The sequence below is a fragment of the Varanus komodoensis genome, unplaced genomic scaffold (genome assembly GCF_004798865.1).
Source record: "Varanus komodoensis strain SLA01 unplaced genomic scaffold, ASM479886v1 scaffold18_1, whole genome shotgun sequence".
NCBI classification, from domain to species: Eukaryota; Metazoa; Chordata; class Lepidosauria; order Squamata; family Varanidae; genus Varanus; species Varanus komodoensis.
Genome location: NW_025335548.1, coordinates 4665826 through 4687064, shown reverse-complemented (window position 1 = coordinate 4687064; position 21239 = coordinate 4665826). Strand labels below are relative to the sequence as shown.

At 43.8% G+C, this 21239-nt stretch overlaps 2 protein-coding genes across 7 annotated transcripts in view; both read right to left on the bottom strand.

Moving 5' to 3' along the window:
• The window catches only part of STAT1 (signal transducer and activator of transcription 1), a 33750-nt gene extending 22571 nt beyond the window's left edge, over positions 1-11179 (bottom strand). For 2 of the 3 annotated variants that reach the window (XR_006414413.1, XM_044426984.1), the window contains exons 1-6: positions 11083-11179; positions 7505-7633; positions 6498-6642; positions 4408-4506; positions 4020-4109; positions 1154-1232 (exon numbers count right to left, since the gene is read on the bottom strand). Coding sequence is in view for 2 of the 3 variants with exons in the window: in XM_044426984.1 (XP_044282919.1) it covers positions 1154-1232; positions 4020-4109; positions 4408-4506; positions 6498-6642; positions 7505-7632 (541 nt within the window). In the remaining variant the exon portion in view is untranslated. The remainder of the gene's footprint in view (positions 1-1153; positions 1233-4019; positions 4110-4407; positions 4507-6497; positions 6643-7504; positions 7634-11082) is intronic. The other variant, XM_044426985.1, reaches the window with a different exon arrangement.
• Positions 11180-18022: 6843 nt separating this feature from the next.
• STAT4 (signal transducer and activator of transcription 4) overlaps positions 18023-21239 on the bottom strand; it is a 47104-nt gene continuing 43887 nt past the window's right edge. For 3 of the 4 annotated variants that reach the window (XM_044427055.1, XM_044427054.1, XM_044427058.1), the window contains one exon: positions 20729-21063. In XM_044427055.1, the coding sequence (XP_044282990.1) occupies positions 20925-21063 (139 nt within the window). In that variant the 3' untranslated portion in view covers positions 20729-20924. Of the gene's footprint in view, positions 18375-19347; positions 19412-20728; positions 21064-21239 lie in introns of those variants that run through there. The other variant, XM_044427057.1, reaches the window with a different exon arrangement.

Here is a 21239-nt window from a genome sequence, read left to right as displayed (position 1 = left end):
GCTATTTGGATTTATTTTATTTATTTAAGTTGTATCAGGCCTTTTTTTCCTTTTCAAGGAACTCAAGGTAGCTTATATAATTCTCCTCCTCACACTCTTATCCTCACAACAACAACCCTGTGAGGAAGGTTGGACCAAGAGTCTGTGATTATAGAGTAAGGTTTTAAGCTTGACTTCCTGGTCAACTTAAATTTCCCACAAATTTCCCACATTTCTGTCCCCAGAAAGGTTATAAAAGCACACACGACAAACCACAGCATTCAAAGAGAATGCTCAGGACAGAATTCCAATGTTCTTCCAGCACACAAATGTTTCCAAACTTTATTTGTTGGGACAAGATTTTGGTTCCAATTATCAGTGATTTTTACTCTAATGCTAATGCTATGGTATCATCCACATTTAGTTTTGTAAATTAGATTGATCTGTAGGTAAACCTTGATTAAGAACTGAATGACTTAAATGTGACTAGAGCCAACAGAAGTTTGAGCGTTTTTGTGAATTTGTTAGATACTGAAATTATATGCCATATTTGTGCAATATCCCTTGGTATCGTTCTTCCTATATATTTTTTCTTTCTTTTCAATACAACTTTATTTCTTTTTAATGAAAAATTAATGAATCTTTTTAAAAACTTGACACCTTAGCTGCACTTTTCCTGTGCCCTCCCCCGGCTATAAGAAATAACAGGTGGAAAGGGTTCAGGGAAGCCCTCCCACCTCCCCATTTCAAGTGCCCCCCAACATTTTTGCCTTCTAGGTGACAGGGTCCCACACTTCAGCCAAAATATAATCCAGCGTTCACATTCCCTGCTCCCTGGGATGTCGTTGTCCTTTAGAGAAATGTGAGTGTGGGCAGCAGGATGCAGAGACGAGCTCTGAAGTCTGCACCAGGATCTGAACTTCCACCCAGTGGCCAGAAGCCTGCCTCACTGCCTTCCCCAATCTGGTACCCTCCAGATGCATCACAACCCCCATATTCCCCAGGCAGGTGCACAGTCTAGCATATCTGGAGGTCACAAAGGCTGACATTTTACCTCCAAGATGCAACTTCACACAATTATCTTCTCAACCCACCCACTCACTGGCCCCAAAGAAACCTCATCCTCAAGGGTACAAGCATTCCCTTAGGGCTGTCACGAATCTGAACTCCTCACCTCTGACATGCAAGGTTTTAAATTTGAAATCATATTCATCCTGTGCATCCTCCAGGGTTTTGATGATTTGCTCCACTTCCTAGAAAAGCAACAACCTCTTTAGACATTCAAGTTTATTTTACTACATAACAGTCTACAATTAGTAGAGATCAATCCAGAAATTTCATTTAATCAGTCACTGCACTTCACAGAGGTCTACATGGCCGGAATGGGTCTTCCTTCCATGCCATTTTAACCTTACAGGAACCCTGAACAGTCAGGCAGTTGAAAGACGGTGGCTAGACCAAGTACATTTTGTGGCTAGGTGGAGACTCAGACCTATTTTCAGTCCTAGCCTAATGCCTAACTCAAGGGTTGGCCAGTGGTGACCCTCTTGATGTTGCTGGTCTGCAACTTCCATCAGCCCCAGCCAGCACAGTCAAAGAAGGCAACAGTGAGACTTGCAATCCAACAACATCTGAAGCTGTCCACCTCTGCTCCAACCTCTATACCATGCGGCCTCCACTGGGTAGCATCAGAGGAAAGACCCCTTTAGCTAAAGAAGTTAGCCTGCAAGGGCCAAGTGAAGATGCCACTCATACTTAACATTGTTAAGCATTAGCCATGCCTTGTTGCTTCAGCCTGGAATGAAACCTCAGGTTAACAGTGGAAATAATTTAGCTTGCACAGCCACCTCTTGTCCATGGAAAGCCGCCATAGGCAAACACTGGGCATGCAAGAATCAACAGACCATGGTTTACCTGTAGAAGAGGCCATACCTAATCAAATACCTAAAAGCGAAAGCAAATATATCTGTATCCTGTTCTTACAAGGACTCTCCAGTTAGCTGCTTCCCTCATTCAGGGGGAATGGGGTCCACATCTGCTTAGCTTGAGCAACTCTCCTTCCAGCCTATTTCTGGGATAACACTGAATCACAGCGATGCAAACCAGGATCCACACCTTAAACCATGGTATCACAGCTTGCTAAGGCCCTTGACAAGCCTTCTTTGGGAGCACGGTTCAATCACAGTCAGGCTGGCTCTGAGGGAGCTCTTGGTGTTGCCCGTGTGTATGCAATCATTCGGCAAATGCTGATGATCACTGGAACTGGGATCCCATTCCTATCCTTTGGGTCTTCATTTTGTAGATGGGATCAAGGACATAATCTGCAGGCATACTAAAAAGGCCTTCGCCATCCAATGGATGGTCCTCCACCTTCTATCAATCCACCTAGTGTAGCTCTCTAGTACAGAACCAAGCAGGTATCTGAGAAGGAGAGTAAATGCAGGAGCTGCTCCATGACCCTACAGGCTTTGGATGAGAACACTTCACTCGGTTTTTCAGGTCATCTTGAAGATGGGTGAAGAAGACTGCCACCTTTCCCCTTAAGAACTGTTTGCCAGGCCATCATACCTATCCTGTGGCTCACAGAGCACTAGGGCTACGGTGGAGTAAATGCTGCACTCCATTCAAGTCGAATTTTCTTCCTTCTTAATATACTGGAGCAAAGTGAGACTTGATTCATCTTCAATTAGGAAGCTTCTACTATTACTGAATTTGGCGTGGGGTATTTGAAGAGGAAGGGATAATTCTTTTCCTCAGTCGTATATGTTTGTCATCATTACAGAACAGGCAAGAGTACAGAAGGCTTTATCCAGGGCTGTCTGATTACATGCAATATTGCTGAACGCACCAGGATAGCAACTGGTGGCACCAACTCTGGTTGTGCCCTTTTAAAAACCACTGTCTATGACTGGAACTGACCAAACCTTGGTGTCTACTCCAAGAGACTGAGCAGTATGCAAAAGGATGTAGAAGTTGGCTCAATGCAGCTGTGCCTGCAGCCACGAGGGCTTGTTCCCACCATGAAGCATGGAGGCATGCCCTTCCGATTTTCCTTCATAAAAACCTGGCACTGGGTACAAGAGGCCAACCTATGTAACTCTCAAAAGAAAAGAAGGCCATTGGAGTGACAGCAGGTACCATTTTGGAAGCAGTCCTTGCAGGTGCGTGCACCCCCAAGAGAGAATCACAAAAACTGAGAAGGCTGGAAATGCATTTAAAAAAGAGAAGAATAACTTTTTTGTGTCTCACAAGGGGCTAGTAGCATTTTTTAAGATTAGGCTTGAAGGTTCCTGCCAGCTTCCTATGATGCTCTAGGAACAAAGCTCCTGGGGCAAGAACCACAGATGGTTTTGTTCAAGGATATGAGGCTAGACATGCGCATGGTGGGCGTGTCGTGAGCAGAGCCGGCTGGAGCAGGGGGTCAGACTCGATGGCCCAGGAGGCCCCTTCTGACTCGCTCTGTTTCCATGTTTTGTTCCTTCACTGATGGAAATGGGGTGTCTGAAGAAGCTTCAATGTCTTGAGGCTGCAAAAAAGAACTGACGCTCTCTCTTTGAGACCAAAATCGTCTGGCTGACTTTGACAGAACTCTGCTGTCCCGGCCAACACAGTTGGGTGTTGCCAGTGAAGAGGTTCTTTCGGAAATCAAATCAAGGTTGAACCTGCTGTCTGTAAAATCCAGTGTTTGAACATCAAAGGAAATTGTGCTCTATATAATTAATTACATATATTCCCCCTCCTCCCAACCCTGTGAGCAAGTCTGGACTACATTTGGGTGACCATTTGTGGTGACATGTCCTCCCCTCAGGCAAAATAAGCTGCAGTCTCCATGGAAAAGAGACCCTGCACTTTTGACAGTAGTGCTGATGAATCACAGCTTGTGTGTGGCTTGCCAACGGTTAACTTCTGCCCCATGAGGCCCCTCAAACATGGACGCCTTTTGCCGTTTCCGATCTCAGCACACTTTCCAAGACATTATTCTAAACCAACATCAAGTGCCTTTTGAAGCCAAGCCAAGAAACCACTGAACTTTAACTTACAGTAACACTGTCCTTCACATTCTTGACTCTGCCATCCAACTCTTTCACCTTACACAGCTGTGCCATGTTCTGCACGTTCCCAAGCTGCATCTGGAATGCGAAAGGAGAAAATGAAAGCACGACCATGATCCAGGTCAACGCACTGAATCCCTCAAAGGAAAGCGTGAAGGTGTGAAAGCTGCAGGAACACTGTAGTCGCATTTTCAGCTTGCCCCTCTGCTCACATCAAGGAAAAAGAGGACGCGAAGCCTCTGCACCGGCACGTTAGGTTCAGAGCAGCAGCCTGTAAGCTGTGCCCTACGACTGCAGCAGCAGAGCTGCACAAGATGAATTTCAAATAACGTTCTTTGTCCGATCCACAGAGAAAAAGAGAGGAGACCAAAATTACCTGATCAGCTGACTGGGCAGCCTCAAGGATCTTCCTTTCATCATGCAGACATTTGGAGATCATCATGGCCATATACATGGGGTCTTCCTCAAAAGTCGTCTGAGTTGCAACACAAAACAGCAGAAAGCTATGATCTAGCAGAGGTGTGGGCAGGCCGTGCTGGATCTTTTTGTCTAGCACCACGAGATGCACCAAATGGGGTGAGGAGGAAAATACTGGCTCAGGGCAGATTTCTCTAAGAAGAACTAAAGAACAGGGTACCTCTCTGCACACACCAAAGATTAATGTTTGGAATGAGCACTTTCACACAAAAAAGTATTCCTGGTTCTCTCCTTCCTCCAACACTCCCCAGCTACCATCAATACAGCCACCTAACGAAGAGAGGAGAAACAAATGTCTTTTTGCTGCATTTGTTTCATAATTGGGAGCTGGAAACTACACCAGATCTACTGCAATATACTCGGAGGACTACCAGGAAATCCAGATATATCTACCAGCAGCATCACAGGTCTACCATTGTGTCTTCCTGGCAAGTAGGTTCTCAAGTTTCAACCATTGATCAAGGTCACAGAGCACAGGTGGGCACTTTGTGGCCCACCAGGTGTTTGGGATGAAAACCCTTACACTCCTCCATCATTGGCTGTGCTGGCTAAAGCCGAAGGAAGACACATCTTCGTTTTAAAGATGCTCAACAGCTATGCCTTAAAACACCGATGTGCAGAAAGATCTCGAGATGTTCTGGACCTCAACTATCCATTCCTTAGAGCACCAGATCTTCCAAGATCATCAAGCCATTGGGGCAAACGCTGGCCTTGAGAAAAGTCTGTGTGCACACACTGACATTTGTCACTTCTTGAGTTTCTGCAGCCAGGTCACAAATGCCCAACATCCTACTGTGTGCTAGCTATTTTCCCCACAGCTTATCAGCAAACATTCAAAACATTACAGCTAACACAAAAGAGATTGTGTGGATCAATATGGTTAGGCAAGACACCTACCAACAACGTATTTGATCTGAGAACAAGGAAACTCTTATAGGATCATAAAATGCACAAAGATCTCCAGTGTGGAGCGACTGTAAACTTTCATTCCACGACTGGAGGGAGGGAAGAGGTGGAAAATACCCAACCAAAATTGAAACACAGAGGAAATGACTAAGCTGAGCTTTGGACTTGTGGAAAATTTCCAATGCTCTGTACTCCTGGGCCTTATGGGACAGGAGAGACCTTCCTTTGTTGGCACGCAACCCCGTCCTTGAGGCTACTAGCCTGCAAAGGAAGAAGTTCACTTATTTTGAGATGTTCCGTGGGCTTTTCTATGCGGCAGGATCATTGTGTATGCCTCACATAAATGAAAACACCAGGAAACTGAACTGCTGGCCATGGAAAACCGTCTTTCACATGAGAGCTGTATTGTTGTAAAGGATCGGCATTATCAGATGCTAAGGGATACTTCCCTAAAAGCTACATGCCCAAGGAAATGGGGAAAATAAAACCTTCTAATTGCAACCTCTTGACAGTTTGGGAAAATTTCCCCTTCAATTAGTGACATGTGTGGACCTCAAGATATTTGGGCTTACAGTTTTCATCATCCCAGGAGCGTTGCATGACAACAGGAAAGATTCAGGACGCCAATGTGTGTATGCTAATGTCTATCAAATAATGCAGACATCAAAATGATTATGAGGATTTAGTCACATTTTACAGGAGGGACATAAGCTAAAACATTCCTGCAAATCTGCATCTAGACCCAAATAACCCAAGATCTATTTCTTCTAAGCATAGTTTTTGCAAAAAAGGAAGCTGCTTGGGGAGGGGACGGCTCAGCCCACAGGAGAGGGAGAATTAACCCTTCCCTCCCCAGCTACAATCCATCTTGAAAATTGGAACTCATGGTATTTCGCTTGTGAAAAACCTGTCCAATGGCACCAATAGCTCTAAGTGAAAGATCCAGGGCCCTGGGAACAGATATGGGGCTGGGTCTCTCCTGGCTATGGCTGACTTCCACTCTGGAGAACAAATGTATTTAATACCTATCCACTTCCAATTATTATTCAGATTAGTTACAATAACTCCCATTGGCTTACATACCTGGAGGTTCCGCTTGCTCTTCCTGATATTGTGCTGTAGCAAGAAGTTGTTCTCCTGCGTAAAACGGCTGTATTGGTCATCTAGCTGAGACAGCAGGTTCTGGAAGAGCAAGGTGGCCAGCGAAACATCACTGGCGGCATGGTCCCTAGGAAACAAAGCATTTGAAGACTGGTTTCTCCTCGACTGTCACTCTCAGCCATTTTCTCTCTCACCAACCTCGCAAAGTTCTGCAAGTTTTCCTCTGTTCTTTAGAAAACATCTGCTAAGGACAGCAGCTGAGATTCCAGTTAATCCCACCACAACCCCTCATGTTAAGGTAAAGGTAAAGGTTTCCCCTTGACATGAAGTCCAGTCATGCCAGACTCTAGGGGGCGATGCTCAACTCTGTTTCCTGGCCGAGGGAGCCCGCGTTTGTCCACAGACAGTCTCCGTGCTCATGTGGCCGGCATGACTAAACACCAAAGTGCACGGAATGCTGTTACCTGCCCACCGAAGTGGTACCTTTTTATCTACTTGCATTTGCATGCTTTCGAACTGCAAGGTTGACAGGAGCTGGGACGGAGCAACGGGAACTCACCCCGTTGTGCAGATTCGAACCGGTGATCTTTCGATCAACCAGCCCAGCAGCACAGCGGTTTAAACCACTGCGCCACCTGCATCCCCCCCTCCCCCATCATGTTAAGCACAGGTTAATCCAACCTGCTACACTGCAAGACTCTCAGGTTGGGCTGGTAGCAATACAACGCCTGACAAGCAGAGCAACGTTTCCTTGATCACGGACACTTCTCTGATGACCCAACAACACCTAGGGCACCTCTGCCACCTAAAATACAGCTACTTCCACGTGTGCTTTTCAACAGGACTTATTTCCCAAGCAAGCACAATCCAGCTCAAGTTCCACACTTCTGTAAGGCCCATTACTTTCAAAGGAAGCAGCTGATGCATAGACAGAACTTAATTAGCTCAGATCTTAGGACTACAGACTCAGACACAAGGCAGCCTCTCACCAATCTTGGCTTTCCAGCCACTGCGCCAGATACTGTCTGATCTCCATGGGAAAGCTGTCATCATAGAGCTGGTGCACTTGCTCCAAATATCTGGAGTCCAGCTGCTGCAGTTTATACCACTGACTCATCCTGCAGAATCAGAACACAGACGGTTATATGAAGAGCATCCACCCCAAATGTGCCCTCAGCAGAAGCTTTGGTCTAGTTCAAAAGTCAGGTTCATTAGGTGCACCTCGGTTTCCCCCTTCCTACTAAATGGTTCCCCCACCTCCAAATTTCCCATCCCGTTGGTTCATGATAATGATGGATCATGACTGATGTTTCAACAGGTCAGTGCTAGTTCCCACCAGCAATGAGGGAGGGAACATTCTCCAAAATGCAGCACTGCGCACTGTTTCATTTCTCTGTGGAAAACTTTCCACTTCAGAGGTTTACTTCTAACAGTGAGTGAATGTCAACAGCAAATATGTTATTAGACCAGCTTGGCTGTTTCAATGCTATAATTTGTTTCAGGTGATTGTCCCTCGCAAGCACATGAGAGAACACGTGTGTGCCATTGAAATAAAGACTTTCCTTGAGTGAAATACATTTACAGGCTACCAATTGGGATGGGTCTAGAAAAGGGATCGGACAGATTCGTGAGGAAGGAGGCTCTCGTGGCTTCTAGCCTTGCTGACTTAGGTGCTCCCTCCGCCAGCAGGGGTGGAATGCCTGCGTGCGCCAGTCGCTGAGGGGCTTGGACAGGCAGAGGTCTTGCTGGACTTCATAAGATTTTTGGTTTCACCCAGCATGGGTGTTCTTAAAAGACAGTGACAGTGAAACTGAAGGCACCGCAGTAACCGTAGTGGAAGAAAGCTGAAATAGACAAGTGATTGTCAGAACATCAGACATAGTTCTTTGGGTTGCTAAAATCAGTTTTCTGATACAGGTGACTGTATGCAAATTAACCCAATTTACCTAGGACAATTTAAAATTTAGAATTTTCCAGTAAACCCACGTCACTACTGGTCATTTTTTGTTCATGCTGTTTGTTCTCAAAATAGCCATGTTTAGACATTATGTTAAACTAAGAAAGGGCCTCGCAGGTCTCAAGCTCTGTTCAGCTGCTCCTCGTTCTGGTGCAGCCACGTGAGGGAACATCAGACAAACTTTGACTGGGTTTAACCATGTTTTGTTGGAATATTTGTATGTTAAACCATAGTTTGTAAAGCTGGCTTGTTTCAACTAAACACAGCAAAGGGTTAGGCCAGCATGCTAACATCCAGTTAACAAAAATGGAACCTCAAATCTCCTCAAACCCTGCTGCAAAGCGGAAGAGTAGTCAGGAGAGTACAATCCCAGGGCTCACACAGGCTTCCTCTTATAACACTAGATCATGGTTTAGTGAAACTTCCGAAGGCAGCCAGTCTTGGTTTGGTATTACATCCTGATGCTGCCAATCATTGATCTAAAACAAACTGTTCAAGAACACTAGATACACTGGCTCAAGGATCAAGATAAGCCACAATATATCTGTTAATTTTTAAGGAGCCATAGGAATCTTCCATGTTTGTTTCAAGAGGTATACATGGGTAAGCCTCTGCAAACCCCTAAACAAAACAGAAAGAAAGGTGATCGCTGAGCATAGCTCCTGCCACATATAATGAACGGTTAAATATTTGTTCAACTCATAAAGATCAAAAGAAAAGAGTGCTCAAATACCTCTTCTCTCAAACCATTCTGCTGATACTTGCATTTTTTAAAATGTCACCTTCAAAATAAGTAAGCAGACCAGAGAGTCTGAGAAAATGTCTCCACCAATTTACCAACTTGCTTGGTCATCGCAGACATAATGGAATTCCATACAGGCAACTGCGTGGGAAAGGCAGACTAGGGCAAGTGAAATCTGCCCCTCCTCTGCCACCTCATTTGCTGGGAATGTTTAAAACAACAGTTCCTTCACAATGTGTTGTATGGTTAGTTTTTCTCACTGGTCATATTTACTCTATACAGCGCCCTGAGAGCTTTGGCTATATGAATTTAATACTGGAATAAAACTGGAATAGCCATTAAGGGCATAATCCAGTGCATATCTATGCAGGCAAAAAAGTCTAACAGCTTTCCTCAGTTAGCATTACTAGGTGGGCAATGCCAAGACCTGTAGGACTTTTTTTTATCCTGCTGTGCAGGAAGGGTACATCCAAAGACAGTTTGGAAGCTTAACCTACCCTGCAATGTACTAGTGCATCTGCTGACTTATCAAGCTTGTCATACCACAGAAGTGCCAAAATACCGAATTCTGCAATCTATAGACACGATACACTGCGGGCATAGTAATAGTGAGAAGGTGACAAAAGTTTAAAAGGTGGCCAATTGGGATGATTAGTTTATACACAGCTGAGCAGACTGGTAGGTACCTGCAAATTATTGTCTGCAAATAATTTTTTTGATGGATCAGTCCTTAAATATGTCCCCATTATGATATGCCTGAAGCAGGTCCAGATATGGTCCTGCTCTTCATGTTTACAATAATTCAATAACTGAAAATAAGCACAACCCAACCCTTCATGATATTTCTGTTGGAGGCAAGAATGCTCACATGCCACAATACTAGCATAACTTTATCATGCCTAACTTGGGACTGGGCTGCGTTAAGTAAACATCTGAATGGACCCAGGCTGCATTAAACAGGAAATAGCACGGTTCTGAAAATCCCCAAAGCTTTTAAAGCAGACTTCCTCAAACCAGTAACCCACTAAGTTTGTCTATGACTCCCAGTACCCTTCACCCAACATGGCTACCTGGGGATGCTAAGAACTCTAGAATTCTGCAGCATCTGGGTGGGGATGCTGCAAAATTCCAGAATTTTGGAAGCTGCTGGTTTGGGGAGGTCACTTTCTCCTTTTGCCGCCAGATGTTTGCGTGGCGGTATTGTCTACAATTCTACTCTCGCACCCGAGATCGAAGCTCTCAACACAACGTGCATCTACAACACGGCTTGCACTCGCGTCACTGTACTCAGCTCTGCGGTCTTCCTCACTTTGCACTCTTGTGGTCCCATTCCAGCCTAGGAAAATAAAGACCAGACTTTTTGCGCCGTACCCAAGAACCCTACAGAGAGGACGGCGGCGGACTCCATCATCAGGACTCTGGCAAGCAAAACCAAACCAGCTCCCTCCGTCATTCTTTCGTTTTCTCTACAGGGCTATTCTTTGCAGTCGACTTATGTCTAGACACTGTACTCCGATTCGCAAACAAAAGCAGACTTTACCATCGGGCACGGGCTTCCTGCGTAGTTTGCCCTGAAAGCCCGTGGAAAGCTGGCTAGTTTTTAGGCGTGCAAAAACTTAATTCCGTGAACGTTTGGAGGGTAAAGGCAGTCCTACAACTCCCAGCATGCCCCAAATAAACTGGGCACGCTGGGAATTGTAGGAATTTGCCTCTATCGTCTAAACCCGCACAGGATCGGGCCTGAAAAGGCCTCGCTCACTCAACTCAAATAGGATACTGGAAATTTTCAGATTCGCGCGTGTAATTCCCCAAGGGCTTGGAGAGCACCTTTTACGTGCAAGCACGGATGCCGCTCCGACACCACCTACCTTCTATGTATTAACTTCCCTCTGCCTCCTGCCACCTCACCTAAGCGCCAGCTGCAACTCCTCTCTTTTCCGCTTTCCGACAGTGTGAAATAGAAAGTAATGCGATCGGGGAAGATCAAGAAGCAAGAAGCACGGTTACCAATCGGCGAGATGCGGCTTTAGCCAGCAGCCAATCAGCAGGAGGATTCGGCTGTTACCGTTACTGTTTTCTCCTCCCTCCTTAGGCCCCCAAATGCCCAACCGCCTTCCTCAGAGGCTGCGCCTCTCCTTTGCCAAAACCGCAGAATTGAGGTATTTTGAGGACTATTCCATCAACAGTTAAAGCGCTGCCCCCCTCTTTTTTTCTTCTTTATTTCAGGGCTATAGGATGCGTCGGAACAGTTCTACAACGTTGCTCCATTGTGTCCTTTCTAATAAGGTTGAAGAACTCCTCTGCAAACTTACACCCACTTATTACCTCGGAATCAGTCCGCTGGAACACAACTGGGCTTGCTTCTGAGCGGGCTTTGAAAAGTTGCATCGTCAATCTATCATAAGCCAGACTCCCTCAAGCTGATTCCCACCAGATGCTTTGGACCTTGGCTCCCTGTCACCACAGCCAGCATGGCCAGTGGTTAGCACAGGTGGGCACTGTAGTCAAAAATATCTGGTGGGTACAAAATCAGGGAAGGTGGGCATCAACTATTCCTTTTAAGAGTATTAGTTGTGAGAGATGAAAGTGATTGGATGGGCTAGAAATAGCCCAAATAAATAAGGCAAGGTAGGGATGTCCTAATTTAATATTCAGAATATTGTAGTTAAAACTCAGCCATGGAGATCTTAACACTGCAATCCCAGGCTGATTTGTTTATTATGTAAATTTACAGCTCATCCTTCATTTTACAGTCCCAAGACTAGCCACAAACGTACTGATTAAAGAACATAAATCCATCACCAAAAATCCACTTCTCAGCATAAGCTGGAGCTAATTCTGTGCCTACTTCACTAGAGCAAAAGGCTGCGCAATCCCGTAAGTTTCACCCACTTCTGGAGGCTTGGGTAAAGAAGTGCATCCTGACATACTGACAAAACGAAGATGCTAGACGCACCTCTGAGCAGACAGAATTCCACAAGTTCAGGGCCATCAATAAGAAGGCCCTTCATGAGCTTCCATCTTTGAATCTATTAGGCTGGCAGGACCTCCCCTGCTCCTCAGCACCCAGTCTGATCTATAGAGAAGGAGGTGCTTTTTCAGATATTTGAGGCCCGAGTCATTTAAGACATTATATGTTAAAGTCAGTGCCATGAGCTAGGCTAGAAAGGGAAATAACAAATACTGCCAATCTTTTAGGGCTGGGGTGATGAGTTCTATCACGTCATAATATTACCTCTGAGCTGCTGCTTTCTGCACCTGCTAAGGCCTTCAAGCTATTTTCAGGGCCACTCCAAATAGAAGCCTGACCTGAACAAAACCTGAATGTGGAACTTCCAAGTAAAAATGCCCAGGATTAGATTATAAACATCATTTTAGACACTGCCGATATTCTTTTGCACAAGGCTGCTACTGCAAGTGGACTTTGAGTTGGTGGTCTCAAGTCTCATTTCAATTAAGCTGTGTGGTTGCAGCCTCAGGCTGTTATGCACAAATGCGGGAGAGCACTGAGTTCTGTGGTTGTTACTTCTCTGTAACGATTCCTAGGATAGAACTGCATATGTGATTTATTTTGCCTGGTGGTAAAATTATACTCAACCGGCAATTGCTGCAGAAGGTGGTCCTCTTGCTCAAAGGTCTTTTGATCCTGTCCTTCCTCCCCAGGTCACTTTCCTGGTATCTTATCACAGAATAGTAGAGTTGGAAGGAGCCATGAGGGCCATCTGCTCCAGCCCCCTGCTGTGGCAGGACACCAATTTACACCATCCCACTCAGATGGCTATCTGGTTCCTTCTCTTCTTACTTCTTTGAACACAAAAAGAATGATAGATTTTTTGTAATTCCCCAGAGCCTCAGAAAGATTTAGGGCACAGTCTTATTTTTACACTGGGGAAGGCTGGGAGGTGCAAGACCCTCTTCTGCTTAAACATGCATAGGATCATGCCTTTACAGCGCAAGCTTGGCAAGGCTACTTGATGGGACTTGCTCCCAGGTAAATGTGTGTAAAACTGGAGCCTTGGTTTCATGAACTGAAGTTCGGGGTGGAGTTTCCTTTCCCATCACTTTGAAGCCATGGAGAGGGTTGTTGTTGTGTGTGGGCTCAAGTTGTCTCCAACGTATGGCAGCCCTATGGATGGATGCCCTCCCAAATGTCCCATCTTTCACTGCCCCCTCAGCTCGAATCAGCTCAAGTCCAATGCTTGCTTTATGGAGTTGGTCCATCTCATGTCTGGTTCCCCCTTCTTCTGCCTTCATTTTCCTAGGTATGATGGTCTTCTCCAGACAGTCTTGCCTTCTCATGATGTGCCCAGAGTAAGACAGCCTCAGTATTGTCCTTTTTCTCTAGGGAAAAGCCCCAAGCTTGATTTGATCTAGGACCCATTTGTTCACCTTTCTGCATTCACAAAGCTCTCTTCAGCACGTTGCAAATCTATACGCTTTCTTCACTGTCCAGCTTTCCCACCCACCATGCATATTGAGGACACGTACACCTTAACTTCCATTTTTTGTGGGACTCTCTTCAGTTACATGGGCTTGCATGTGTGCTTCATTTGTATTGCCGCAGAGATGGAAAACTACAAATAATGGGAGGTGGGATGGGAGGACATGTGACCCCTCGCTGCATACGTTTATACCACCAGAAATATTTTCCTGACAAGTCAGTTTTATTCAACATGCCAAGATTTCCCACCGATTCCCAGACTATGAGGGAGAGGCCTGAAAAGGATCCAAATCTAAATTAAAAAGTGACGGACAATGTAAACATATCGAACCCTTCATCCTAAACCAGCCTCACCTCTTTCTGTTAACCGATAAAAAAGACACACAACAGAAGCAGCAGCTGCGGCGCATTGACATCGGCGGGAGGGGAGAACTGTTAATGGAACAGCAGAGCCACGTGTTTTCCGAGAAAGAGCAACTTGTACTGGAAAGCCATTTGCCAGGGCGAAACCGAAAGTTAGCCGAATGCAGAGGGGTGAGTGAAGTGTTCGTGGAAATGGAGATGTGTACTTATTGTTTCTCTTTCAGTACCCCTTTCAGAAGCAGATGCTGCTTGCTTTTCAGTGAAAATCTGGATAAATCCTGTCTGAAAAACATTACTTCTGTGTGCTTTTTGCATTGTGGGATCAAATCCTGTACTTCTCAAACCAAGCTAAGTCACTGTTTCAAATGGCCTTCATCCCCCGCTCCTTTCTCTCACCTTTATCTGTAAGCTACAGTAGACAGGCCATTCAGTCCAAATTTACATTGTATACCTTCACAATGATTAAATAGTCGTTGTTGGAATTCAGTTTACAAGGCAGTATCTTTTGATAGCCCAGAGGCTCCATGTGCCCTGGCCAATTCAGAATGTCTAGAGTAGATAAGAGTCTTGAGTTCATACATAGTTTCAGTAGCTTGAATTTATATGTCTAAGCAGACCTGGAGATGGGTTCAAGCTACTGAACTAAAGTGTCAATACAGGCAATTAGAAATATTGTAACCTCATTGTTACTGTACGATTGACTGACATTCCTTTATCTGTTCTGTATGTGATGACCTCAGAATCTTATTGTAATCTCTGCATTCTGTCATCAATTGCCCTGTACCTGGGTACCTATAAAATACCCTGCAATGGTGTTGAAGCTTTGCAGCAGAGTTCATCTCTGCCTGACCGGTAATGCATGCATTATCGTGAGTACTGCAGGAACCTTGGGGTAATGCAATAAAGCCTCAGATGGTCTGGACGCTTGATCTTTCCTACGAACCCGAGTTTTATTCCCTCTTCTCAAACTGAGATTCCGGGATTCTGACATGATTAATGCCAGCGCTGTGCAAAATACCACGTTTGCGTGGCACTCAGCTAGTATGAAAAACTGTGACTTGCAGACCTTTCTGGAGGTTCTGTGTGTGTATGTGTGTACACACAAACACATGCACTCTGGAATTGGACAGGACAGTCCTCTGCAAAATAGGGTACCTTGCCATCTTTTGTCACCATCAACACAATTTTGTGAATGAGGCAGAGTGAAGGCACAGTCAAAACTTAATTTGGAAAGTCCCCAACAAGTTCATGAAAAAAAGATGCGGTGGAGGAAAGCAGAGAAATTGGACCTTAGGGCAACAGAATGTGGAAAAGCACCCGAAAACAAAGTTGAGGGGAATGCTGTAAAAATAACTAATTGCAAAACCTAAGTTTATCTTTAACTCTGGTTGGGAAATTATAACAAACTCCATTTAAGTGTGCAGAGCAAGTGCTTTATGGGGGACACTTGAGCTACAGGTTTTGCACATGCCATGGCTTCTGCATTCATCGCACATGGTTAGCTCATACCTCAAGAGCTGGTTTCCAAAGTTCTACAAATGTGCAGTCATCTCACATGGATGTTGTAGGTAAATAAGCAGTTACCAGCTGTCATCTGCCTGATCTTACAGTAAGTATCTACACAAGCCCTTTAGAGGGTTTGAAGTGCTAGTGTGAAGATTTCTGATTTGACCAAGAATGAGTGTTCAAAATGTCTCATGTATATACTGCCAGTAACCCTTACAGCATCTAAATGAATACGTCAGCCGGTATTTATGTGTACCAGCTGTACATTTGCTCTGCTTCTCTGCCATTTTTGCCTCCAAACAGCTTTCAGCCTCATTAAAACCACATGCCATACAAAGATACTTATCGTATCATAGGACAGCTTCAGAGAAACCTCCAGCCTTCTCCAACCAGATGGCCTTCAACTATTTTGGACTACACAGTTCCCAGTACTCCAAACCATTACCCATCTCAGCTGGGTCTGATGGGAGGTTAAAGCATCAGTAGGTAACAATGCTGCTCCAAAGTCTCAACATGCTTGGTTGGAAAGGTACATCTGTTAATCGCCTAAGAAGATTCCTGTGGAATCAGCCTGGCAATGGAGAGAGTTCCACAAACAAGAAACCACTACCCAAAATGTGAACATCGTAATTACAGCCAATCTTGGTACAGGGAGCAGTAGCATAAGCGACTGGTTTGATTGCTCTTGATTCAGGGAGGATAACTGACCAAATGGCTTGCTTGAGACCAAATGGTGACCAATTCATGGGTTGGAAGAGAAAGCTGGGGCAGCTTGGGACCCTGTTGAAAGCTATTGTTTTTATCCATTTTGAAATACCAGTTTTTATCCATTTTGAAATACCAGATCAGACTGGGCAAAACTAGCCAGGAAGGCAATAACTTGCAGAAGCATTTTTCTTCGTAACCGCAGCTGATGAAGGCAGCCGTAAGAACCATCTTATGACCCTGGGATGTTTTGGCCTACAACTCCGTCAACCCTAGCCAAGATAGTCAATGGTGAGGAATGTTGAAACCTGTAGACAGAAACATTGAGGAGCATGAAAAGCCTACCTTAGCTTTATCAAGTGAAGGACTGGGTGAAACCTGCTTTGATGCGAGCTCAGAAGCCTGAGGAGATGCAGAACCACACAGGGAAAACAAGAACAAACTGGGCCAGTGTTGTTGCTTAAAGTGGTTTCCATGGAGTTTGCAGTATCAAAAGCTGCCTCATACCAGATCAGACTGGTATCCATCTAGCCTTCTGCCCCAGCCTGGCCCAACATGGACCTCTCCAGATGTTTTGGACTCTGACTCCCTTCAGTACCAGCCAGTATGGCCAATGGTCAGGAATGTTGGGAATGCAAGAAAAGAACAGAGAACATCGGATGGGGGAAGGTTGCTCTGCTCAGACAGTGGTTCTCCAGGATCTCAAGCCGAAGACTTTCTTGCCCTCTGCTCTGATTGTTTTAACTGGCGATATGCCAGTTGTTAAAACTAGGACCCCTCAGAAAGATGGGAAAAACACCTCCCCTTTTCAAACTGGCTTTTGCAATGTGTCTTCATGAGGTTTAGCTGTTTGATCTGCTTGTTTTGCAGACTGTATTCTGAAACTTTGCAGACTCTTAAATTCTCTTAAACTTTTTGCTGGCTCAGTACTTTTAAGTTTTTACATAACAATGAAACTGGACAAGGTTCAACACAAAATTCATAGAGCTTGAAAAGGGTTTTGCTCAGCAATGTTGGAAACTGAAAGGGAGACCAAGCCTAAGATGAAAAGCATGTTAGCATGACTGATAATTAGCTTGGGTAACACACGGTGCAACTGGAAGCATGTTTCTTGAGAAGTTGGCTGATGACAGTGGAGCGTCCCCAGTGGGAGGGGGCATCATACAGTTCCAGCTGTCAAATCTCAGATTGCTCAGTATGTGCTGCAACCAATAGCAATAGCCAAGTTGTTTTAGACTGCAGCTGTTGTAATTCCTGGTCCCTGTCCAGACTAGGTGGGGCCTATTGGGAGCTGTAGTCCAAAATATCTAGAGGTCATCAGGCTAGGGAAGACAGGTTTTAAAGCAACTGTTGCCTGGAAGTAGGCTTTTCCTGAATTAAGTTTCGTAATGTCCAGCCAACATATGTTGCAAAGAAATACTATTAAATGGGTCAATGAAAATGCTTCCCTTTCCAAACTTTCCAACATATTCTGTTCTTTCCTTTCAATTTTTTTTCATTGCCATTTGACACAGGGTTTTACAAGTGGCTGAAAATATGCTAAGGGACAAACTTCAATCATACAACAGTCATTCAAATAGTTCCTGCAAGCATCTAGGGATTCTTGTGCTGCTAGGACTCCTCACTATCTAACCAACATATTTTGTTGTCTGTTTGCCATGCAGTCCTCTCTTGAGAGCAGAAACTTCTGATACTGCAATGGCAATGGAGTTCCTGGCCTATTTGGGCTAGATTATAAATGTATATGAAACAAACTTGTAATTAATTCTACAAAAACGAAAACAGATTATCAGTTAGTTAAAAAAAAACGCTTTATTTAAAATAAATGTTTCCATTAAAATTCAAACAACACCACAAAAAGGTTATGCCATAGAATGCTGTGCACATTAAAAACCCTGGAGGAATTCAGTGTCTTGGTTCTAAGGAAAGAGGCTTGGAGGAACTAGAAAATCCAGCTGCAGATTTGAATCCCCGCTGTAAGGCTGTGTGCCAGTTCATACAATACTGCCATCCACCAATGAAATTAAAGTGAGCTTTAACTAAAGACTCATGCATGCATGTTGTGTTTGCAGGCATGCTGCTTCTGTAGTTCAGACTGATTTGAATAGTTGTTCTCACACATGTACTTTTTTGTTCAGGGCTCCTCTGCAACAAGATTTAAAGCATCATGAGAAAAAAAGTTGTGAAAAGATTAACATATATCACAATAAAGATATAGCAACAATTCCATTTATTATTAACATATGCTTACTGCCTTACTTGCTAAAAACAGCTAACATAACTTTGGTTGAAGTTGATAACTCACAAAAGAAACTGAATGTCTACCAACATTGTAGATCGAAACCCAGGAATGTCAGAGGGGAGAGAAGATGTTGCAAGCTGCAGCAAAATTTTACCAGATCATCCTTTATTAAATTAGATTTGTTTCGAGTGAATGACTATAGTGACTGAATCAAACCTGCTGCAGGTTATTAGCTCTGCTGCAACTAATTTATGCCTAGTTTATCACTAGTACCTTCCTTTCCTCAATTTTCATCACCACTGCTTTCATATATAAAAATCTTATTTGTATGCCCACTTTAGATATAATACTAAGCCATAATTCAGTTCAACTATAAGAACTTACTGTATTGACCCACAGGAACGTATACTCCCCGCAACAATCTGTTATGCATAAGCTGAGGATGTTAGATGCTTCCACTTTCAGTTCTGAATAAACAATATTTTCCTTCTCCTGCCAAATGTGGGAAACTGTAATTTATACTAAATGCCGTTATTTTGAACGAACCAAGATCAAGCCAAGGAAAGGGAAGGGGTAATGCACAAACACAGGGCTTGCCATAACTTGTTCCAATAAAGGTAGGCCAGATTCCCCTGACCATTAAACATGCTGTCTGGGGCTGAGGAGAGTTATGCTCCTAAACATCTGGAAGCACCAGGTTGGGCAACACTGAGCGAAAATATAGTTTAACATTATGCTTGAAACAGGCCAAATATTGAGTTAATCTATGAAAACAGAATCTGAAAAAGAGTATTTCATGTGTGTCCAAGAAATAGATGTTTACAAAGGAAGCAAGAAAAAATACTCTGTTCAGAATGTTTCTTTAAAAAAACCCACCATATGTCTGCACTGTAGAATCTTCAATATCTGAGTGTCAGTCAGCTGAATATGGAGAACTCAACTAGAAGGAAAGAAGAGGTGTGCATCAATCCATCAGAATACATGGTAGTTTGTTTTTTGTAAAAGCAATAAGATAAATCACAGCTTCTTAGAAGTAATAAGAATGCAATCTAAAAGTTGAAGCAAGCAACCGATCTGTTTTCTCCCAAGCGTATTAAAAGACCAAGTTCATGTTCTATACTGAGTGCTGCTATGCTGTTGCACCCAAAAATGAGACTGAAAATAGGCATAATGATACCCTTGATCAAATCCATTTCTGTTGAAAAGAGAGAACCTTCCCAGGATGTGGGCCCAATTCTATCTTTAAAATACCAAATGTTGGATTGGAAGCTGCAGCACTATGTATAGCTGGCAGAATGCTGAATAGGCAACATTTCTTTCCTTGGTGGATGCAGACATGTGCATGCCTGTAAGTTACACAACACTGATCGTGTGACAGAAAGGCAAACAAGTGGATCCTAGATTGATTTAAGTGAGATTTCCCTGGAAGCAAAAATGACAAAACTGAGGCTGTTGTACTTTGGGAACGTCATGAGAGGGCAGAACTCCCTGGAGTAGACAACCATGCTAGGGAAGGCAGAAAGCAGAAGAAGTAAAGGAAGACCAAACAGGAGATGGACTGGCTCCATAAAGGAAGCTACTGCCTTGAATTTACAAGAGCTGAGCAAGGCTGTTTCCAATAGGGCATTATGGAGAGCTTTCATACATAAGGTCACTGTTAAGTCAGCAACAACAAATCACAGTGTGAGATGGTAAGTTATTATGGACTACGGAGAAAATAGATTCGATTACACCTGCAGATTTTTTTTAAAACTCTTCTAACCATTGCCTAATTGCAAAGCTGCTTGGATTTCCCCCAAAAACATACTTGATCAGCCACAGCATTGTAATAATCAGAATCACCTTTCTGGAATGTCAAGGTGACAAACAGTACTTCACAGGCATACATGTACAGGATTGTTGCTTTTTAAGCTGCACGGATTTTGTTCAGACACTCAGGGCCTTATGCTCTGCTAAGCAGGTTTTATTTTACTGCTAAGCAGTAATTATTTTTGTGCAGGTTTTCTCCCTCTGATGATCAAGTGCCCAGTCCTCCCCATGAAGCTGCTTTAAGCCGTAGTGGCACAGAACAGATATGGAGCTTTTGTCCATACAAATGTTGTTTCCATTTTTCTTGTACACATGCTCTGAATTAGGCTTTTTGTTCAAAAGTTGGTTCTCACATCAAAGCACTAGCTCTCTGAGGCTTGGCGAGAATCCTGAATAAATATAAACCAGGCCTGATATATATATATGTGCAATCTACTGCACTGCCCTGGCAAAATTTTTGTGATATTTGCATTTAGTCCTTTAGCTAAGATAATATTAGCAGATAAAAACTGCTAACACTGTTAGCATTGTTTTAACAACAGGGATAAAAACCTAGTTTTTGTGGTGCATGAACTGCGTAGCATCTAATAGGTTCTGGTCACTTCTCATATACTTCTCATTTCTCTCTTGTTTGTTTAGCTGGCTTAGAAATTAAAAGAAAACATGCAACATACAGCAGTTTCCATTACGGTAGGGCTTAGATGATCTCTCAAAACAGCATAGACACCTGGAGACATGGGGAGAAGGTCCAGGGGAGAATTTGCCTCTGTAGAATCAATCAAGCTTAAGAAAAACAGACAAAGAAAATGTATTTAATGAAGGGAAATTCTGTGATTTATTTGGTTATTTTGTGAGTCAGACATGGTTGCAAAATGTTCTATCAGATGTTCCAAGTGCTCTGTTTATATCAACATATTCTCACCCAGCAAAAGTCAATGGTGGGACTTCTAGAGTGCAAT